A 20,652-nucleotide genomic window follows, 5' to 3' on the forward strand; every position below is an offset into this window, starting at 1 on the left:
ACCCTGTGATTTGTTGTGTGGTGTTGTGAGGAGGCAGTGCTAACCACTAAGCCACCATGCTGTCACAAAGTATTCCTCAACTAACGTGTGATCTATAAGCTCAATCCAAAGTTAATACTCTCTTTTCCTTGTTTTAACGTTACCTTCTGTTAATATTTACAAAGACCTGAGCCAGGGGAATAAAGAATTCCTGCTTTGTTGATCTTTAAGCCGTCTGTGCGTTTAAATCTTTCATATGGTTGCTAGGATTCCACAGGCCAGGCATCAAAGTAGTGATGGACAAGGTTGACGGAGTATCTAGCAAGATGGAGTGGATGTTGGAGGTTTTGAAACTGTCAATTTACAAACAGAAGGCCAAACTTGATATAGATTTTTAGGGCCTCAGTCATTCACAGAGGAAATTGAACTAGAGGGCTTTATAAAACATTAGAATTCATTTGTGAACTGTAATGCTCCCGCCACCTTCACATTTGTGACGCAGAAGCATTTGGTGACCTGAATTTTCAGTCCAATGTGTCTTTTGCTCAACATTTGAGGTGAACCACAAAACACTGAACACTGTCTTAGCCTACTTGTCAAATTTAAACCTAAAAAGTCAAATTAAGAGTCCCAAATTTTCAAGGCAGAAGTACAGTACCTTGGCCATTTGTTACTGAGGAAGGCAGTACACCTCAAAATGAGAAAATTAAGTGGTACAGAAAAGTGATCCCAGTCCAAGACAGAGAGTGAAATGCGTGGATTAGCTGGTGACAATAGGAGTTTCTGCAAGGCTGTATGCAGTTGGCCCCTTTGCCTGACAACTTCCCAAGGTAACTAAAGAATGTTACAGAATCTTGTGGGAAAGGATGTACAAGACTCGACATTTCACAGAACATCGCAATGAGTTGGAACCCAGCCTAAGAAGACTCTTTCTGTATCCTTAAACAGAAGACTATTTCATTGCTGGTGCCTGGCTACTGATTTCCATCTCCATTTCATACTGGAAGCTGTTGCATGTTCTTGGCCTAGAAGCAGTGCTGTCACAGATTGAAGGCCAGAAATGAATGATTGTCACTTATGCCAGTCAGTCTCAAGCCAAATGAGAGGAATATGCAAAATCACACCAGTGTGAATTAATAGCTTTGAGTAGGGTATTTCCCAGAAATTCAAAGACCTTCTGATTGGTGCAGATTTTGCAGTATTTACAGACGACAACACATTCAGCTGCTTTCAATGTCCATCAAGCTTGGAGCAACAGAAACCCAATGGTCAGGTAAACTCACTCAGTTTTAATTCGAGATCTGGTACAAGACAACCAAAAGTGATGGAACAACTGATGACTTTAATCAGAAAGCTGACCATGGAAGGAACCCATGCCAGCTCAGTTGAAGAGGTCTGTGCCTGATGCTGTGTCCATAGCCTATGTCAAAGGCAGCATTCCAACCCCATGTTCTCTACGACCTTTCAACTAAGATTCAGCAGACAGTTACCAATGTACTTATGAGTGAGGCCAACCAAGTTTAGAGAAGTAGAACCAGATGCAGCTTCACCTCTATTGTCTATCTCAAAAGATGACTGCAGACAGCAATCACATACAACACTTTTGGAAGGTTCACATCCATCAACTTAACACCAGCTGATGAATTCCAAGCAGGCATGGAAACTACTGAAGTGCTGGATGAGGATCAAGGAAGAGGGAATGGTCCTTTAATAGCTCGCTGATAACAATGAGAGAGAGAGAGAGAGAGAGAGACAGGTGAGAGAATTCATCTTCCTGGAAGCCTCATGCATCAAATGTTGGTAGCAGTTCAAAGTCAAGTAGGACACTAAGCAATGGGAAAGATGGCTGCTTTGAGCAAAAAGCAGTGTCTCTAGCATGGGAGGGCTGCTGATATTAATGACTATTGTAAAAATATGAGAAGTGTATTTTTGATTGAAGTGAGTGTGGGTCTGTAGGAGAGGGGATGATTGGGGATAAACTGGGATAGTTTTGTTGAAGATCATTAAGGGTTAAAGATGGAACCTTTTTCCTTCATATACTAATGGACTTCCCAAGGTAAACAAGATGTCTTTGAAATATTGGAAGAGGAATGCACAGCTTGCTTGATAAAGTTTAAATCAAAAACTATGACAGTCATTACATTCACAATGGTTAATAAAATTGCAGCTTTTGGAGAATAGTAAACATAATCAGGATTGATAATGGGATTGACAAAAAGTGCAGCTTTTACCTCACTTTCACACAGAATCTCATTCATGCCAATGTTCTTCCCTGGGATATCCTGAGTTGTGATGATATCAAAAACTCCAGGGAGCTGCAGTGCTTTTGATGCATCAATTGACCTGAATCACAGTGAGAAGTAAACATGGATGCAGTAAATGGATTACTGGGTTTAAAAGTATATGACATAAGAAGTAAGAGCAGGATTTGGGGAGTTTTTGTGGTACAGTGATAGCATCCCTACCTTTGGCCCAGGAGACCCAGGCTCAAGTTCCACCTGCTCCAGAGGTGAGTACGTTGACCAACAAGTTGACCACAATTTGTTAGTGGCCCTCTTGTGGTGCAGTGGCAGTGGTCCTACCCTTGGACTGGGAGGCCTGGGTTCAATTACCACCTGCTGCAGAGGTGTGTCATAAATATCCCTGAGGAGGTTGCTTTGAAAACAGGTTAATTAAAAAAATTGAAGGCAATGGTCCATTTTATCTATCTTATTCAATAAGAACATGGCCAATCTCAATCTCAACTTTCCACCTGAATCCTCATATATGAATCACAGTTAGTAGTTAGATACTGCAAGTGATTAGGGAGACAAATGAAATGTTGGTATTTATTACATAGAACATTGCAGCGCAGTACAGGCCCAATGGTCCTCCACGTTGCGCCAACCTGTGAAGCCAATCGAACCTACACTATTTCATTACCATCATTATGTTTATCCAATGGCCATTTAAATGCCCTTAACATTGGTGAGTCTATCACTGTTGCAGGCAGGGCATTCCACGCCCTTACTACTCTCTGAGTAAAGTACTTACCTCTGACGTCTGTCCTATATCTATTACCCCTCAATTTAAAGCTATGTCCCCTCGTGCTAGCCATTACCATCTAAGGAAAAAGGATGGTGATGGCTAGCACTGTCCACCCTATGTCACCCTCTGATTATCTTATATGTCTCAATTAAGTCACCTCTCAACCTTCTTCTCTCTAACAAAAACAGTCTCAAGTCCCTCAGCCTTTCCTCATAAGATTTTCCCTTCATACCAGGCAACATCCTGGTAAATCTCCTCTGAACCCTTTCCAATGCTTCCACATCCTTCCTATAACGCGCCGACAGAACTGTACACAATACTCCCAAGTGCGGCCACACCAGTGTTTTGAACAGCTGCAACATAACCTCATGGCTCTGAAACTCAATCCCTCTACCAATAAAAACTAACATACATTATGCCTTCTTAACAACCCTATCAACATGGCTAGCAACTTTCAGGAATCTATGCACATGGACACCAAGATTTCTCTGCTCATCCACACCACCAAGAATCTTACCATTAGCCCACCACTCTGTATTCATGATACTCCTTCCAAAGTAAATCAACTCACACTTTTCCGCATTAAACTCCATTTTCCACCTCTCAGCTTAACTCTGCAGCTTATCTATGTTCCTCTGCAACCTGCAACATTCCTTCCACACTGTCCACAACTCCACCAACTTTAGTGTCATCTGCAAATTTACTAACTCATCCTTCTATGCCTTCATCCAGGTCATTTATAAAAATGACAAACAGCAGTGGCCCCAAAACAGATCATTACAGTATACATCTAGTAACTAAACTTCAGGATGAACATTTCCCATCAAAAAACACCCTCTGTCTTCTTTCAACTATCCAATTTCTGATCCAAACCGCTAAATCACCTTCAATTCACTGTCTCCGTATTTTCTGAAACAGGCTACGATGGGGAACCTTACCAAATGTTTTACTGAAATCCATATACACCACATCAACCGCTTTACCGTTATCCACCTGTTTGGTCACCTTCTCAAAGAACTCCATAGGGTTTGTGAGGCATGACCTACCCTTCACAAAATCATGTTGACTATGCCTAATCAAATTGTTCCTTTCTACATGATTATAAATCCTATCTTTCTACATGATTATAATCCATTCCAACATTTTACCCACAACCGAAGTAAGGCTCACTGGGCTATAGTTACCAGGATTGTCTCTACTCTCCTCCTTGAACAAAGGGACAACATTTGCTATCTTCCAGTCTTCTGGCACTATTCCTGCAGACAGTGATGACATAATGATCAAAGCCAAAGGCCCTGCAATCTCCTCCCTAGCTTCCCAGAAAAATCTAGGAAAAATCCCATCTGGCCCATGGACTTATCTATTTTCAAACCTTCCAGAATTGCTAACACCTCCTCCTTGTGAACCTCAATCCCATCTAGTCTAATATCCTGTATCTCAGTATTCTCCTTGACAACATTGTCTTTTTCCTGCGTGAATACTGATAAAAAAAATCATTTAGTGCCTCTCCTTTCTCATCAGACTCCACGCTCAACTTCCCACTACTGTCCTTGATCGGCCCTAATCTTACCCTAGTCGTTCATTTTATTCCTGACAGAAAGTTTTTTTATTCCTATAGAAAGCTTTAGTGTTTTCTATGATTCACCTGCCAAAAACTTCTCATGTCCCCTCCTGGCTCTTCTTATCTCTCTCCTTAGGTTCTTCCTGGCTAACTTGTAACTCTCAAGCGCCCTAACTGAGCCTTCATATTTCATCTTTACATAAGCCTCCTTCTTCCTCTTGACAAGAGATTCAACTTTTTTAGTAAATCACGATTCCCTCGCTTGACTACTTCCGCCCTGCCTGACAGGTCCGTATTTCTCAAGGACACAGTAGCTGTTCCTTGAACAAGCTCCACATTTCAATTGTGCCCATCCCCTGTAGTTTCCTTCCCCATACTACATATTCTAAATTTTGCCTGATCACATCATAATTGCCTTTCTTCCAGCTAGAACTCTTGTCCTGTGGTATATACCTATCCCTATATATACAAGGAGATGGAACGTCAAAGATGGATTTCTACAAAGCATTAATGAAGCTGCAATGGTATAGTTCATTTGAAAATGAATGTAACTTTATGAGAAGCAGGTCAGAGGAGATTCTCTTGATTCATTAGGAACAGGAATAGTCACTCAGTCCTTTCAGCCTGCTTCACAGTTCAATGAAATCAAGGCTGATCTGTGGTCAAATTCCATATACTGGCTTTAGCCCAAATCGCACAATACCTTTACCTAATAAATATTCATCAACCTCAAATTTAAAATTAACAACTGATTCAGCTTCCACTGCCACTGTGGAAAAGAGTGTCAAACCTCTACCATCCTTTGTGTGCAAAGTGCTTCCAAGGCTGTAACAAGCTCGGGAGCTGAGTGGTCCTTGTGGAACTCAAACTGAGCATCATCATAAACTATACTTTATTACACAGTCAAGAGCATCCTCCATCACTTTGCTGCTGATCAGGAATACACCAATAAAGACATATTTGGATGGATTGGATATCTCCTTCTTTTTGTGGATGTTCAAATCATCAATACATTGTCATTGTAGCAGTACCAGTACAACTTGGCAGGTGTAATTGTAAGATCCAGGCGTTAGGCTGTATGTAAATCGGAGCAGCATGTACACAGGAGAAAAGCTGCAAAGTTAGAATGTGTGTGAAATGGAACAATGGAATAGAGTGTGTTCAAGGTTTGATCATGAGAGAAATCAAAAGGGAATATTGTATGAGGTAAATGGAACAGGATTTAATTGTGGAAAAGCTCAAAACTGCCAAGTTTAAATGGGACTGGGGCAGCCAGAAGGAATTCAGCACATTGTTGCTCAACAGTGTGACTGAAGCTTTGCAATCAATCACAGATCGATTAATTGAATAAGCTAACACCTCTTTATGAAATCTAGTCAGCTCTTAGAATTGGGTTACCATCTTTAACTGGACTGAAGACATGGTAGGATCGCCTTAATTTACCGGCACCTGAAAAATGCAGCTCTCCATCCCACCACTCCCCACCATAAACATTTCTTTCAGATATGATGGGATGACTCTGGCCACCTCCAAAATCTCCCAGCCAAAGGCTCTATGACCAGATGAGTGGTTGAGAGATATGGTGAGATGGTCACCATAGATGATCTGTTAAATAGGGGAAAATAATTGGGCTTTACGTCTTTACCTCATTCTTGTTCCTGTTCTTACATAAAAGTGGTTTTCAGTTTTTCCCCAGGAGCAAAATTTCACTTACACAATCTTTGCATGAGCTTGTGTGCTGGTGACTAATGCCAAAAACAGCTCCCCATCCTGCCTCGGTATATCATCACAGTAAACAGCCTCTCCAGTTGCGTGCTTGATCGCAGAAAGGTGCATCACTGGCTGCCCGACTCCATCTCCAGAAAACTGATTTGAAAAAACTTTCTGTGTAGAAAACAAAATCATTGTCATTTAATGCTCTGAACAATCCTGGAAATTTTCTAGCTTAAATAGTTGGAGCTTTCCTTCCCCAGTAAGAAGTTGTACAGCCACAGAAATCTACAGGACAGAAAAAGACCCTTTGGGACAATGAGTCTGCATCAGACAGAAACAGCCACATAACTATTCTAATCCTATTTTCTAGCACGTAGTCTTCTTGTATTCTTTGGCACCACATGTGCACACCTAAATATTTCTTAAACATTACAAGAACCGAGGAAATGGAGTAGGCCATTCACATAACTGCCTTTGGCCCACATCCTATAACAAATATTGTCAAATATTTATTACAGACATTTATTTACCTTATATTTAAATTTAATAATTGATCCTTCAACCATTGACTGAAGAGCCTTCCAAACATCTTTCATCTGTTGTGTATAGAAGTGCTTCCTAACATCTCTCCTGAATGGTCTGGCCCTAATTCTAGAATTACCAACAAGTGGAAATAGTTTATCTTTACCCACCCATGCCTTCCCCCCCCCCAACACCTTCTCCCCATGGCATGATGGCACAGTGATTAGCACTGCTGCCTCACAGCGCCAGAGACCTGGGTTCAATTCCCACCTCAGGCAACTGTCTGTGTGGTGTTTGCACATTGTCTGCGTGGGTTTCCTCCAGGTGCTCCAGTTTCCTCCCACAGTCCAACAAATGTGCAGATTATATGAATTGGCCATGTTAGGTGAAGGGGTAAATGTAGGGGAATGGGTCTGGGTGGGTTGCTCTTCGGAGGGTCGATGCGGACTTGTTGGGCCAGAGGGCCTGTTTCCACACTGTAAGTAAGTAATCTAATTATCTTTTCCTGTTAATGTCTTGAAAATTTAGATCAGTCCACCCTTTAACCTTCTAAATTCTAGACAAAACAGGCCTAATTTGTATTGTATAATATTGCTTCATAGATCCCCTAATACATGCTTGCATCATTCTTGTATCCTTCAAAGGCAACCCAAGATGTGGTGTCCAGATCTGCTCTCAGTACTTCAAGTGGGGTGTAACCAGGGTTTTGTATAACTGCTACAACCTTGTTCTTCAATACACTAGATGTAAAGGCCAAAATTCAATTAGCTTTCTTGATTATTTTCTGCAACTGTTCATGACATTTTAAAGATCCGTGCACCTCAGCACATTTGTACTCTTGGAACATTCACTGTAATTAACTTCATTCTATCTAGAAAGTAGCCTGAGCTATCCTTTCTCAGTTCAAAATGGATAATCTCACACTTGCAATCACTGAACTCCATCTGCCACAGTTTTGCCCATTCACTTGGTCTATCAATATCCCTTTGAAATTTTATGCTATCATCTATACTGTCTTCAATGCTGTCGAAGAGTTCTGAAGGTTTCTGCTTCTACTGCCATTACAGGCAGTGAGTTCCAGATTCCCACCACCCTCTGGGTGATAAATGTTTTCCTCAAATCCTCTAAATCTTCTTCCTTTTACCTAAAATTGATGCTCCCTGGTCATTAATTCCTTTAATCAAGTGGAAAAGTTTCTTCCTGTCTATTCTATCTATGCCCCTCAATTTTATACATCTGATTCATGTCCCCTTTCAATCTCCTCTGCTTTAAGGAACAATGCCAGTCTGTTCAATCTCTCTTCATAAGTGAAATTCTCTAGCCACATCCTGGAAAATCTCCTCTGGACCATCTCTAATGTTATCACATCTCTCTTATGATATGGAATCCAGAACTGCACGCAATTCTCCAGCTTTGCCCTAACCAACATTTCGTACAGTACCATCATAACCTTTCTGTTGTTAAACACTGCGCCTCCGCTGATAAAACCATGTACACCATATGCCTTCTTAACCACTTTATCCACCTAACTTGATTCCTTAAGGGACTGGTGAATGTGCATACCAAAGTCCCTCTGAACCTTGGTGCTTCCCAGGGTCTTCCAATTTATCATGTATTCCCTTGTCCAGGGAATACATGATAAATATTACCTCACATTTAGCCACATAATGGATTGAATTCCATTTTCTGCTGCTAAACCCACCTTACCAGCCCATCTATATCTTCCTCATTATTCAAGACCCCATCAATTTTTGTGGCTTCTGCAAATTTACTGATGAACCCTCCTACATTCAAGGCTAAATCATTTGTACAAAGTACAAGTACCCCAACTCTGACCCTTGTGGGCCTGCAATGGACAGACTTCCAATCAGAAAAACACCCTCAATCATCACCTTCTACTTCTTTCCACTCAGCCAATTGTGGATCCAATTTTCCAGACGTCTTTGGATTCCATGGACTCTTACCTTTGCTATCAGTCTCCCATGTGGGACCTTTTTCAAAAGCTTCGCTGAAATCAAAAGAGACTTCATCAAAAGCACTGCCTCATCTACACACCTGGTCACCTTGTCAAAACATTTTGTCAACTTGGTCAGACATGTCCTCCCTTTAACAAAACCATGCTGACTGTTTTTGATTGATCCTTGCCTCTCCAAATACGGATTAGTTCTGTCCCTCAGAATTTCTTCCAATAATTTCCCCGCCACTGGGTTTAGATTGACTGGCTTGTATTTTTCTGGTTTATTCCTTGCTCAATTCTTGAATAATGGTACCACATTAGCTGTCCTCCAGTCTGCTGATATCTCTCCTGTGGCCAGAGAGGAATTGAAAATGTTTGCAAGGGCTTCTGCTTTTTCTCCCTTACCCCACCCAATGGTACATTTCATCCAACCCTGAAGATTTCTCTACTTTTATGCCTGCCAGAACATTCAAAACATCCTCTCTGACTATGTTAATTTATTCAGTTGTATCACAGACCTTCTCTCTGATTTGTTTACCCATACCATCTCCCTCACTACTGAATACTGACACATTTAGAACTGTGCCTACATCCTCTGGCTACACACAAATGACCACTGTGGACATAAATGGCCCCTACTCTTCATAATTCTTTTATTCTTAATGTGACCATAAAACAATTTAGGACTTTTGCTTATTTTACCCTTCTTCATGTCGCCTTTTCGCTTTCCTAATCTATGTTCCTTCTTGCACATTCAATGTTCTTCTAGGCTTCTGCTGTTTTGAGCCCTCGGTTGTTCATAATCCAGTGCTGTTATATTCCTCAACATGTCTGCTTCATAACATTTTGATGGTTCTATCCTTTTTCTTTATTGGAAACTGTTTGCGCTGTACTCTTTCGATTTCCTTCTGGAAATGTAACCCGTGGTTTTGAGACAGTATCTGCTCCCTGCCCGCTCTGCCTAAATCATACCCAAACCAGTTCTATGAAGAGTCACCGGACTCGAAACATTAACTCTGCTTTTTCCCCACAGATGCTGCCAGACCTGCAAAGTTTCTCCAGCAAATTCTGTGGAGATCTTATTTCAGATCTCCAGCATCCACATTTGTTTGTTTTATTATAGTACCTGAATCATATCAGATTCTATTAAACTCAGGTTTCCCTCAGGTGACAACTTATATTTCAGACCTATTCCAGATCAATGTTGATTCTAACATTGCTGTCTGTAAAACACACCCTCGCTGATATTTCAACCACTTGCCTTGCTTTGTTACTTAAAATTAAATCTAGGACTGTTCCTCATCTAAAGGACCATCTACATACTGCCTTAAAAAGCTGTCCTGGATGCATTTCAAGAATTCTGCTCTATCTAAACCTTTCACACTATGACAACCCCTAAGGTTGGGGAACTTGAAACCCCCTTCTATCACAATCCTGTTACTTTTGCATTTTCCTGAAGGTTACAGGGAGACCAGGGAGTTTCCCCAGAGAGACATGCAAATGCAGAGAGAAATGCCTCACCTAATGGAACCACCACAGAGCAGCACAGCTGGGACTACCTGTGGGCAGTAGTGTCCCAAAGGATATGGCACAGGTAAGGAGGCCAACCATTTCCCAAAGTAACAGAACAGAAAAAGTTAGTAACCCTGAGGTTACGTTGCATTTGTGACTGTTACAAGAGGAGTTTAAGTCCAGATAAAATACAATCTAACACAGATCCCAGTCATCTGGTGTGCGCCTACCAGAGCATTAATACATTAGAGAGTAGCAAGGAGTAGTTAGTTCAGAAGGCAAGACTTGAAGATTCCCGAGTTGAACACTGACTCCTAGATACTGGAATCTTAATCATAAATGCCCAGTTAATACTTTTAAGCAAAGTATAGTGGAGGAATCTTACCACCCTTGTTGGGAAATCTAAAGAAATCTGAAAGCATTCATCAGATTGCATTGCACAAATAATTCATGACTTGGATGTGGAAGAATCCCAAGCAATAAACCAAAATTCCTATCAACTTATCATCCTCGGTTCTGGAATGAGGAGGCAGGGCTTGGGATAGTGATATCCTGAAATGGTCAAATTTGCAGTGAGTCATCCCTTCTCCAGTGTTCAATGCTCCTCTGTATGAAGGCCAACATACCATTTGCCTTCTTTACTGTCTGCTTCATCTATGTGCTTACCTTCAGCAACGGGGTGGCACGGTGGCACAGTGGTTAGCACTGCTGCCTCACAGCGCCAGGGACCTGGGTTCAATTCCCACCTCAGGCGACTGACTGTGTGGAGTTTGCACGTTCTCCCCGTGTCTGCGTGGGTTTCCTCCGGGTGCTCCGGTTTCCTCCCACAGTCCAAAAGATGTGCGGGTCAGGTGAATTGGCTATGCTAAATTGCCCGTAGTGTTAGGTAAGGGGTGTATGTAGGGGTATGGGTGGGTTGCGCTTCGGCGGGTCGGTGTGGACTTGTTGGGCCGAAGGGCCTGTTTCCACACTGTAAGTAATCTAATCTAAACTGATGTTCAAGGACACCCAAGTCACATAAGCCCTGTCTCAATTTAGAGCAAAGTAGTAATCTGCCTTTGTTAGTTTGCTAAAGGAAGGTTGGATAACCCCACATTTATCCATGTTACATGCATGCATTTTTCCACTCACTTAACCCGTCCAAATCATCCAGCTTTGTGTCATTTTCAAATTTGGTGATATTACTTTTCGTTCATTCATCTAAATCACTAAGATATGTTGTGAGTAGCCCGGGTCCTAGCACTGATATCTGCAGTACCCTACTAGTCACTACCTGCCATTTGTAAAAAGTCCTGCTTATTCCTACTCCCTGCTTCCCGCATGCTAAACAGTTTTCTATCAACTTTAATGGACTACTCCAAATTCCATGTGCTTTAATTTTACATGCTAATCTTTTATGTGAAACTTTGTCAAAAGCATTCTGAACCACATCCACTGGCTCCCCCTCACAAATTCTACTAATTACATTCACAAAGAATTCCAGGAGCTTTATCAAGCAGGATTCCTCTTTTGTCAATTCCTGCTGACTCTGTATGAAACAGAAACAGAAATTTCTGAAGAAACTCAGCAGGTTTGGCTGCATCTAGGAGAGAAAGCAGAATTAATGTTTCAAATCCAGTGACCCTTCTTCAAAAGCAAGAGAAGTTCTGAAGAAAGGTCACTGGAACTGGAATGTTAATTTTGCTTTCTCTCCATAGATGCTGGAGTTTATCCAACAATTTCTGTCACTGTTTCTGATTTCCAGTATCCCCGATTGTTTTGTTTTTCTGACTGTGTCCAATCCTGCCCCTGCTTTCCAAATGGTCTGCCATTAAATCTTTTCTAATGAACTCTAACATTTGCCCCACTACTGACATCAGGCTCACTGGTCTATATTTATTTTATTTTCCCATTTTATTCTCTATCTTTCTTTTTAAACATGGGGTCTTACATTAGCTCCTCTCCAATCTGTAGGAACTGTTCCAGAGTCTTGGAGGATGACCATTAATGCATCGACTATTTCTAGGACCATTCTTTAACTATTCTGGGATGTAGTTATGAGGCCCTGGGGATTTATCGGCCTTCAATCTTATCAATTTCCCCAAAACCGTTACCTTACTACTACTGACTTCCTTCATTCCTCCCTCTTACTAAACAGTGTTCCCCATCATTTCTGTATGTGATTTCAGTCCTCCTTTGTGAACACGGAACCAAAGTATGAATTTAGTTGGTCAGCCACTTCTTTATTCCCCATTACGAATTCCACTACTTCTGACTGTAAGGGATAAGCATGGTTTTCATCAATCTTCTTCTCTTCACATATCTACAGAAAATTGGTATGTGCCCCCCAAGCTTACTGTCTATTTTCCCCTTCTTAATCAGTCCCTTTGTCTTAATATTGTGTGCAGCTTTGGTCTCCTTTTCTGAGGAAGGATGCTCTTGCCCACAAGGGAATGCAGTGAAGATTTACCAGGCTAAATCCGGGGATAACGGAACTGAAGTGTGAGGAGAGATTGACTGGATTGGGATTGTTTTCGCTGGAGTTCAGGCAAATCAGGAGGGATCTCATTGAGACTTATAAAATTCTCACAGGGCTAGACAAGGTAGATACAGGGAGGATGTTACTGATGGTGGGTGTGTCCAGAACCAGGGGTCACTGCCTGAGGATGCAGTTTAGATCATTTAGGGTGGGGATAAGAAGACATTTCTTCACCCAAAGAATGGTAAGCCTGTGGAACTCATTACCACAGGAAGCAGTTGATGCCAAAACATTGAATGTATTCAAGAGGCAGCTCAATATAACACTTGGGCCGAAAGGGATCCAAGGTTATGGGGAGAAAGCAGGATTAGGCTTTTGACAATTAGTCATGATCATGGTGAATGAGGAGCAGCCCCGAAGGGCCAAATGGCCTCCTCCTGCTCCTATCTTCTATGTTACCTCTGCTGAATTCTAAATTGCTTCCATTCCTCAGGTCTGCTAATTTTTTCTGGCCAATTTGTATATCTCTTCCTTTAATCTAATACTATTTCTAATTTCCCTTGCAAGCCATGTATCAACCACCTTTCCTGTTTTACTTTTATATCAGACAAAAATGAATAATTGTTGCAGTTCACCCATGCACTCTTTGATTGTTTGCAATTCTTTTCCACTGTCGTCATTTTCAGTAATGATCCCCAATATATTTTTGATTTCTCTGCCTATTACTTTTCTTATTCCACTTTCTATCTTTTTGTCCTCGTCCTTGTCCTTAATTCCCCTTTTTCTGCCTCCTTGCATAAATTCCCATCCCCCTGTCATTTTAGGGTTTAAAGCCTCCCCAATCACTTCAGCAAATACTCAGCTTGGACACCCATCCCACTCCTGCCCAGGAATAACCCATTCAGCCTGTACTGGTGCCAGTTGTGCTGGTCCCCTAGAACTGGTCCAAGTGTCCCAGGAATCTGAAATCCTCCCCTCATACCATCTCTTCACCATGCATTCAACTGATTAATCCTGTTATTTCTACTCTGACAAACACGAGAGAGTGGTAGCAATCCCGAGATCACCATCTTTGAGATCCTACTTTTCAACTTACTTCCCAACTCCCTATATTCTGTTATTCTGTTTTAGGGCCTCATTCCTTTTTTTTAAACAGTGTATCGTCTACACCAATCTGTACCCCAACCACTCACTGTTTTCAGGCTCCTCCTTCAGAATATCCTAGAGCCACTCTGAGGCATCCTCAACTCAAGCACCAACAAGACAACAAACGTCCCAATGAGTGAGACAGGATAAAAGCAATAATCAGGAAGTCTCCGTACAGAGAGACCAGTGGCAGAGCAACCTGTCACAAAACATATCTCGATGGGAGTGCAGGGAATGAACCACATTAGATGAATAGGTTTGGTGAATATTCCTAGACTTTAAAAGTAAAACAGTAACATGTGTGATCTCCAGTGTTTACCTTCACTTCTTTTTCTTAAAAATAAAGCCGGTTAAGTAGAAGATTAATCTTGGTTTCTTTTAATATAACTATAATGAAGTTTAAAGAGCAGAGAATCTTGAATAAATTACTTAAAAATGAAATTGAGTATGATCGAGATGGTAGAACAAGTGATATGTTACGGTTGCAGCATGTGGAAGCTGCTGGACCCCAACGTGGTCCACAGTAAGTACATCTGTAATCAATATTTGCGGCTCAAGGAACTTTGGATCCGGGTTGAGTTGGAATCTGAGTCGCAGACATTGTGCCACAACATGGAAGGGGCAAGTTACTTGGACACTTTGCTCCAGAGGGTGGTGGCACCCTTCAAATGAGATAATTCAAAACAAGTCTGGGATCAGGGACATTGTAGTGTGATTGTAGGTGAGGCTGATATGAGGACCCAGGGGTCACACTTGAGGAGCTTCAGCGCCTGTAATTAACCACATTCTCGCAAGCTGTGTGAATGAGAGTGAGGACTGAAGGGCAGACTTGCAAAGTGACCATGACAGTATGATTAGGGGAATAGCTACTGACCTCTGCAGCTGTGAGCAGGAGTCATAGAGTCATATAGAGTGGAAACAGACCCTTCTGTCCAACCAGTCCATGCTGACCCTAATCACAACTTAAACTAGTCACCTACATACTCTTGGCTCATATCCCTCCAAACATTTCTTATTGAGGTACTATTCAAATGTCATTTAAATGTTGTAACTGTCCCTGCATCTATCACTTCCTCTGGAAGTTCATTCCACACACGAACCACTCTCTGTGTAAAAGTGTTGCCCTCATAAATCTTGCTCCTCTCACCTTAAAAGTATGCCCCCTAGTCTTGAAACCCCCAAACCTAAGGAAAAGACACCTGTCATTTACCTTAGCTATACTCCTCATGGTTTTATAAACCTCTATAAGGTCGCCCCTCACCTCCTACGCTCCAGTGAAAAAAATCCTAGCTTATTCAGCCTCTCCTTACAACCCTCAAACCTTCCATTCCCAGCAACATTTCAGTAAATCCTTTATGAACCCTGTCAAGTTTAATAACTGGACACAGTACTCCGACATCCTGTACAACCTCAACATATTGCCCCAACCCCTATACTCAAAGGTCTGAACAATGAAGGCAACATGCTAAAAGCCTTCATAACCACTATGTCTACATGTGAAGCAAATTTCAATGAATGATGTACATGAACCACTAGGTGTCCCTGTTCTACAGCATTCGCCAAGGCCATACTTTTAATTGTGTAAGTTTTACGAAATAACCCTTGGTTGTTTTACCAAAATACCTTGCATTTATCCAAGTTAAACTCCATCTGCCACTCTCCAGCTCATTGATCCAATTCATCAAGATTTCTTTGTAATCTTAGATATCCTTCTTCACTGATCACCACAGCACCGATTTTGGTGTCAAACGCATACTAATGTCTTCTATATTTTCAAGTAAATCATTTATATAAATGGCAAACAAAAGTCACAGCACCGATCCGTGTGAAACACCACTGATCACAGACCTGCAGTCCAAGAAAAAACTCACCAGTACCACTCTCTGTCTCCTCCCATTAAGCCAATTTTGTATTCAATTGGCAAGTTCGCTCTGAATCCACTGTGATCTAACTTTACGAATTAGTCTGCCATGTAGAATCTCATGAAAGACTTCACTAAAATCCCAAGTAAACAATGGCCACCACTCTTCCTAAGGTTGTGTTGCCAGCCCGGGTCAAGGACACCTCCCCAGGGCTGGAGGAAATTTTGGAGAAGGTGGAGAGTTACAACATTTAAATGACAACGTGAGTCATCCACATTTTAACAATAACACTGGTTTCACTAGAAAGGAGATTCTACAGGAAAATTTAAAAAGTCTGTGCACTGGTGGTAGTATATTAGCATGGTTGGAAGAATGGCTAACTAATAGAAGATGGTGTGTCCTTAAAAAAAGGGCATTTACAGTAATTAATGTTGGGTCACAATTATTTGTAATATATATTAATAATGATTTGGATGAGGAAAGTGAATATACTACAGCCAAGTTTGTGGATGACACTAAAACAGGTGGAAGGCAAGTAGAAGGATAACAGAGAGACTGCAGAGGGATATAGATAGGTTAAATGAGTGGACAAAAACTTAACAGATAGAATATAACATTGAAAAATGAAACATCATTGTAGCTTGGCAGAAGAATAGAAGAGTTGACTGTTATTTAAATGGAGAAAGACTGCCCAACACTGCATTGATCTCAAACAACAAGGAAATTCAGTAGGCAACAGTGAAGTTAATGTGAATGTTGGCCTTTAGTTTAAAGGGAATGGAATGCAAGTATATTGAAGATTTATTAACACTAGACACAGCATTTGTTAGATCTCACCTAGAACATTACAAAGAGTTTTGGTAGCTTTACTCAAGGAATACTAGCTCTGGAGGCAGTTCACTGAAAGTTCACTATGTTGATCCTGAGTATGGAGGAATTTTCTTGAGGAGATGTTGAGTAGTTTGAGCCTGCACTTGCTGGGGTTTACAGGAAGAGATGCAGCCTTAATGAAACATACAAGAATTTTAGAAGACATTACAGGGTAGACGTAGAAAGGAGTAAAAAGTGAAGTCTGCAGATGCTGGAGATCAGAGCTGAAAAGGTGTTGCTGGTTAAAGCACAGCAGGTCAGGCAGCATTCAGAAACAGGAAATTCGACGTTTCGGGCCAGAGCCCTTCATCAGGAATGAGGAGAGTGTGCCAGGCAGGCTAAGATAAAAGGTAGGGAGGAGGGACTTGGGGGAGGGGCGACGGAGATGTGATAGGTGGAAGGAGGTCAAGGTGAGGGTGATAGGCTGGATTGGGGTGGGGGCGGAGAGGTCAGGAAGAAAATTGCAGGTTAGGAGGGCGGTGCTGAGTTCGAGGGAATCGACTGAGACAAGGTGGGGGGAGGGGAAATGAGGAAACTGGAGAAATCTGAGTTCATCCCTTGTGGTTGGAGGGTTCCCAGGCGGAAGATGAGGCGCTCTTCCTCCAACCGTCATGTTGTTATGTTCTGGCGATGGAGGAGTCCAAGGACCTGCATGTCCTCGGTGGAGTGGGAGGGAGAGTTAAAGTGTTGAGCCACAGGGTGGTTGGGTTGGTTGGTCCAGGCGTCCCAGAGGTGTTCCCTGAAGCGTTCTGCAAGTAGGCGGCCCGTCTCCCCAATATAGAGGAGGCCACATCGGGTGCAGCGGATGCAATAGATGATGTGTGTGGAGGTGCAGGTGAATTTGTGGTGGATATGGAAGGATCCCTTGGGGCCTTGGAGGGAAGTGAGGGAGGAGGTGTGGGTGCAAGTTTTGCATTTCCTGCGGTTGCAGGGGAATGTGCTGGGAGTGGAGGTTAGGTTGGTGGAGGGTGTGGACCTGACGAGGGAGTCGCGAAAGGAGTGGTCTTTGCGGAACGCTGATAGGGGAGAGGAGGGAAATATATCCCTGGTGGTGGGGTCCGTTTGGAGGTGGCGGAAATGACGGCGGATGATACGCTGTATATGGAGGTTGGTGGGGTGGTAAGTGAGAACCAGTGGGGTTCTGTCTTGGTGGCGGTTGGAGGGGCGGGGCTCAAGGGCGGAGGAGCGGGAAGTGGAGGAGATGCGGTGGAGGGCATCGTCGATCACGTCTGGGGGGAATCTGCGGTCCTTGAAGAAGGAGGCCATCTGGGAATCTGCGGTCCTTGAAGAAGGAGCCCAGATGGCCTCCTTCTTCAAGGACCGCAGATTCCCCCCAGACGTGAGCAACGATGCCTTCCACCGCATCTCCTCCACTTCCCGCTCCTCTGCCCTTGAGCCCCGCCCCTCCAACCACCACCAAGACAGAACCCCATTGGTTCTCACCTACCACCCCACCAACCTCCGTATACAGCGTATCATCCGCCTTCATTTCCGCCACCTCCAAACAGACCCCACCACCAGGGATATATTTCCCTCCCCTCCCCTATCAGCGTTCCGCCAAGAGCACTCCCTTCGTGACTCCCTTGTCAGGTCCACACCCCCCACCAACCCAACCACCACTCCCGGCACCTTCCCCTGCAACCGCAGGAAATGCAAAACTTGCGCCCACACCTCCTCCCTTACTTCTCTCCAAGGCCCCAAGGGATCCTTCCAAATCCACCACAAATTCACCTGCACCTCCACACACATCATCTATTGCATCCGCTGCACCCGATGTGGCCTCCTCTATATTGGGGAGACAGGCCGCCTACTTGCGGAACGCTTCAGGGAACACCTCTGGGACGCCTGGACCAACCAACCCAACCACCCCGTGGCTCAACACTTTAACTCTCCCGCCCACTCCACCGAGGACATGCAGGTCCTTGGACTCCTCCATCGCCAGAACATAACAATACGACGATTGGAGGAAGAGCGCCTCATCTTCCGCCTGGGAACCCTCCAACCACAAGGGATGAACTCAGATTTCTCCAGTTTCCTCATTTCCCCTCCCCCCACCTTGTCTCAGTCGATTCCCTCGAACTCAGCACCGCCCTCCTAACCTGCAATCTTCTTCCTGACCTCTCCGCCCCCACCCCACTCCAGCCTATCACCCTCACCTTGACCTCCTTCCACCTATCACATCTCCATCGCCCCTCCCCCAAGTCCCTCCTCCCTACCTTTTATCTTAGCCTGCCTGGCACACTCTCCTCATTCCTGATGAAGGGCTCTGGCCCAAAACGTCGAATTTCCTGTTCTTTGGATGCTGCCTGACCTGCTGTGCTTTAACCAGCAATACATTTTCAGCTAGAAGTAGAAAGGACATTGCCCTTTATGGGAAATTCTAGGACCAGAAGGCATAACCTCAGAAAAAGAGATTGCACTTTTAAGACAAAGATGGGCTGGAATTTCTTTTTTCAGAGAGTAGTGAATCTATGAAATTCTTTGCCAAAGAGAGCTGTAGAAGGTGAGTCATCAAGTACATTCAAGGCTAAGACAGACAAATTTTTAATCAGTAAGGGAATCAGGGAAAAGGCAAGAAAGGAAAGTTAAGGATTATCAGATCAACCATGATCTCATTGAAAGATACAGCGAACTCAATGCGTTGAATGACCTACATCTACTCCTATGCCTTACGTCCTTATGGTCCAGCATTGACACCACAGAAGAGCCATCTCCAGTAGAAGAGAAGCTAGCCATTGTGCCTTGGCATTCAGCGGCAGTACCATCACTGACAACTTTCTGAGGATTACCACTGACCAGAAACTGAGCAGAACTAGCCATAGTGTAGTTATAAGAGCAGGTCAGAGGCTTAGAATCTGACTGTGGATAATTTACAAGACACAAGTCAGGATAGAATACTCCCCACTTGCCTGGCTGTGTGCGCCTCCAACAACACTCAAAAAGCGTGACACCTTCTACGATAAAAAAAGTCTGTTTGATTGGCACTACATCTGCAAGCATCCAGTCCTTCCATCACCAATGGTCAGTAGCAGCAGTGTGTACCATCTACAAGATGAACTACAAAAATTTACCGAAGATACTCAGACAATACCTCCCAATTTAATGACTATTACCATCTAGAAGGACAAGGGCAGCAGATATATCAGAACACCACCAACTCCAGGTTTTCTCTGAGCTACACACCATTTTGACTTTGAAATATACTCCCTTTCCTTCACTGTCCCTGGGTCAAAGTCCTGGAATTCCCTCCCTCATGGCATTGAGAGTCTACCCACAGATGGACTGCAGGGGTTCAAGAAAACAACTCACCACCACCTAGTCAAGGGCAACTAGGGATGGGAAATATTCACTAGCCTAGCCAGGATGCCCACATCCTATGACTGAATAAAGAAAATACTAACTTCATTCTATTCCTCAATCTCCTTCCAGTTTCTTGTTCCTAGTGTGCTATATTCTTAAATCCTTCCAATCCTCAGGTTTGTTACAGTTTTGGTACCTTTATAGCCACTTCGATTTAATTCTAAACCATCCTTAATTCTTTGTTAGCCAATAACTCCATGCAATCACCAAAATGGGAAAAGGCATTTTTCTTTTCCATCTGGTAATCTCACCTGTTGACATTTGGTTTCCACAAACCTGTGCTAATGCTGCATTGTGGGAAAGCAATGCATTTTGGAATAAATGCTGAACTGTTGGTTGGCAATGTAAATACACCAGTTCAAACACCTGAACAACTATCAGATGTCTTTGCCCGAACCCCTGGAATCTCCTACCTAAACCTCTGCACCTCTCCACCAAACCTTTCTCTCCACCTTTACGATGCTCCTTAAACATAGCATCTTGGCCAAGTTCCAAATATTCGACTTAATGGTTGAAGTCATCAGGTCTCAGGAACATTGGTAATGGGCAAGTGAAGAAATGCACATCGGACTCCTTCAGAATCCCTAATGGTCACACATGCTGCAATTGCCCAGAAATGTGAACATTTCGATGGGATGATTCTCTGATGTCTGTGAGCCTTCATCAAAGACTTCAATCTTGAATC

The 20,652-nt window shown here is 43.0% G+C and overlaps 1 protein-coding gene across 1 annotated transcript in view; it reads right to left on the bottom strand.

The window, feature by feature from the left end:
- Nucleotides 1–20,652, bottom strand: part of LOC132817668 (aldehyde oxidase 1-like) — a 131,736-nt gene that overhangs the window by 53,406 nt on the left and 57,678 nt on the right. The window contains 2 exon segments of the mRNA XM_060828167.1: nt 2,211–2,322; nt 6,282–6,451. Of these exon segments, the coding sequence (XP_060684150.1) occupies nt 2,211–2,322; nt 6,282–6,451 (282 nt within the window).

The sequence above is a fragment of the Hemiscyllium ocellatum genome, chromosome 7 (assembly GCF_020745735.1).
Source record: "Hemiscyllium ocellatum isolate sHemOce1 chromosome 7, sHemOce1.pat.X.cur, whole genome shotgun sequence".
Lineage (NCBI taxonomy): Eukaryota > Metazoa > Chordata > Chondrichthyes > Orectolobiformes > Hemiscylliidae > Hemiscyllium > Hemiscyllium ocellatum.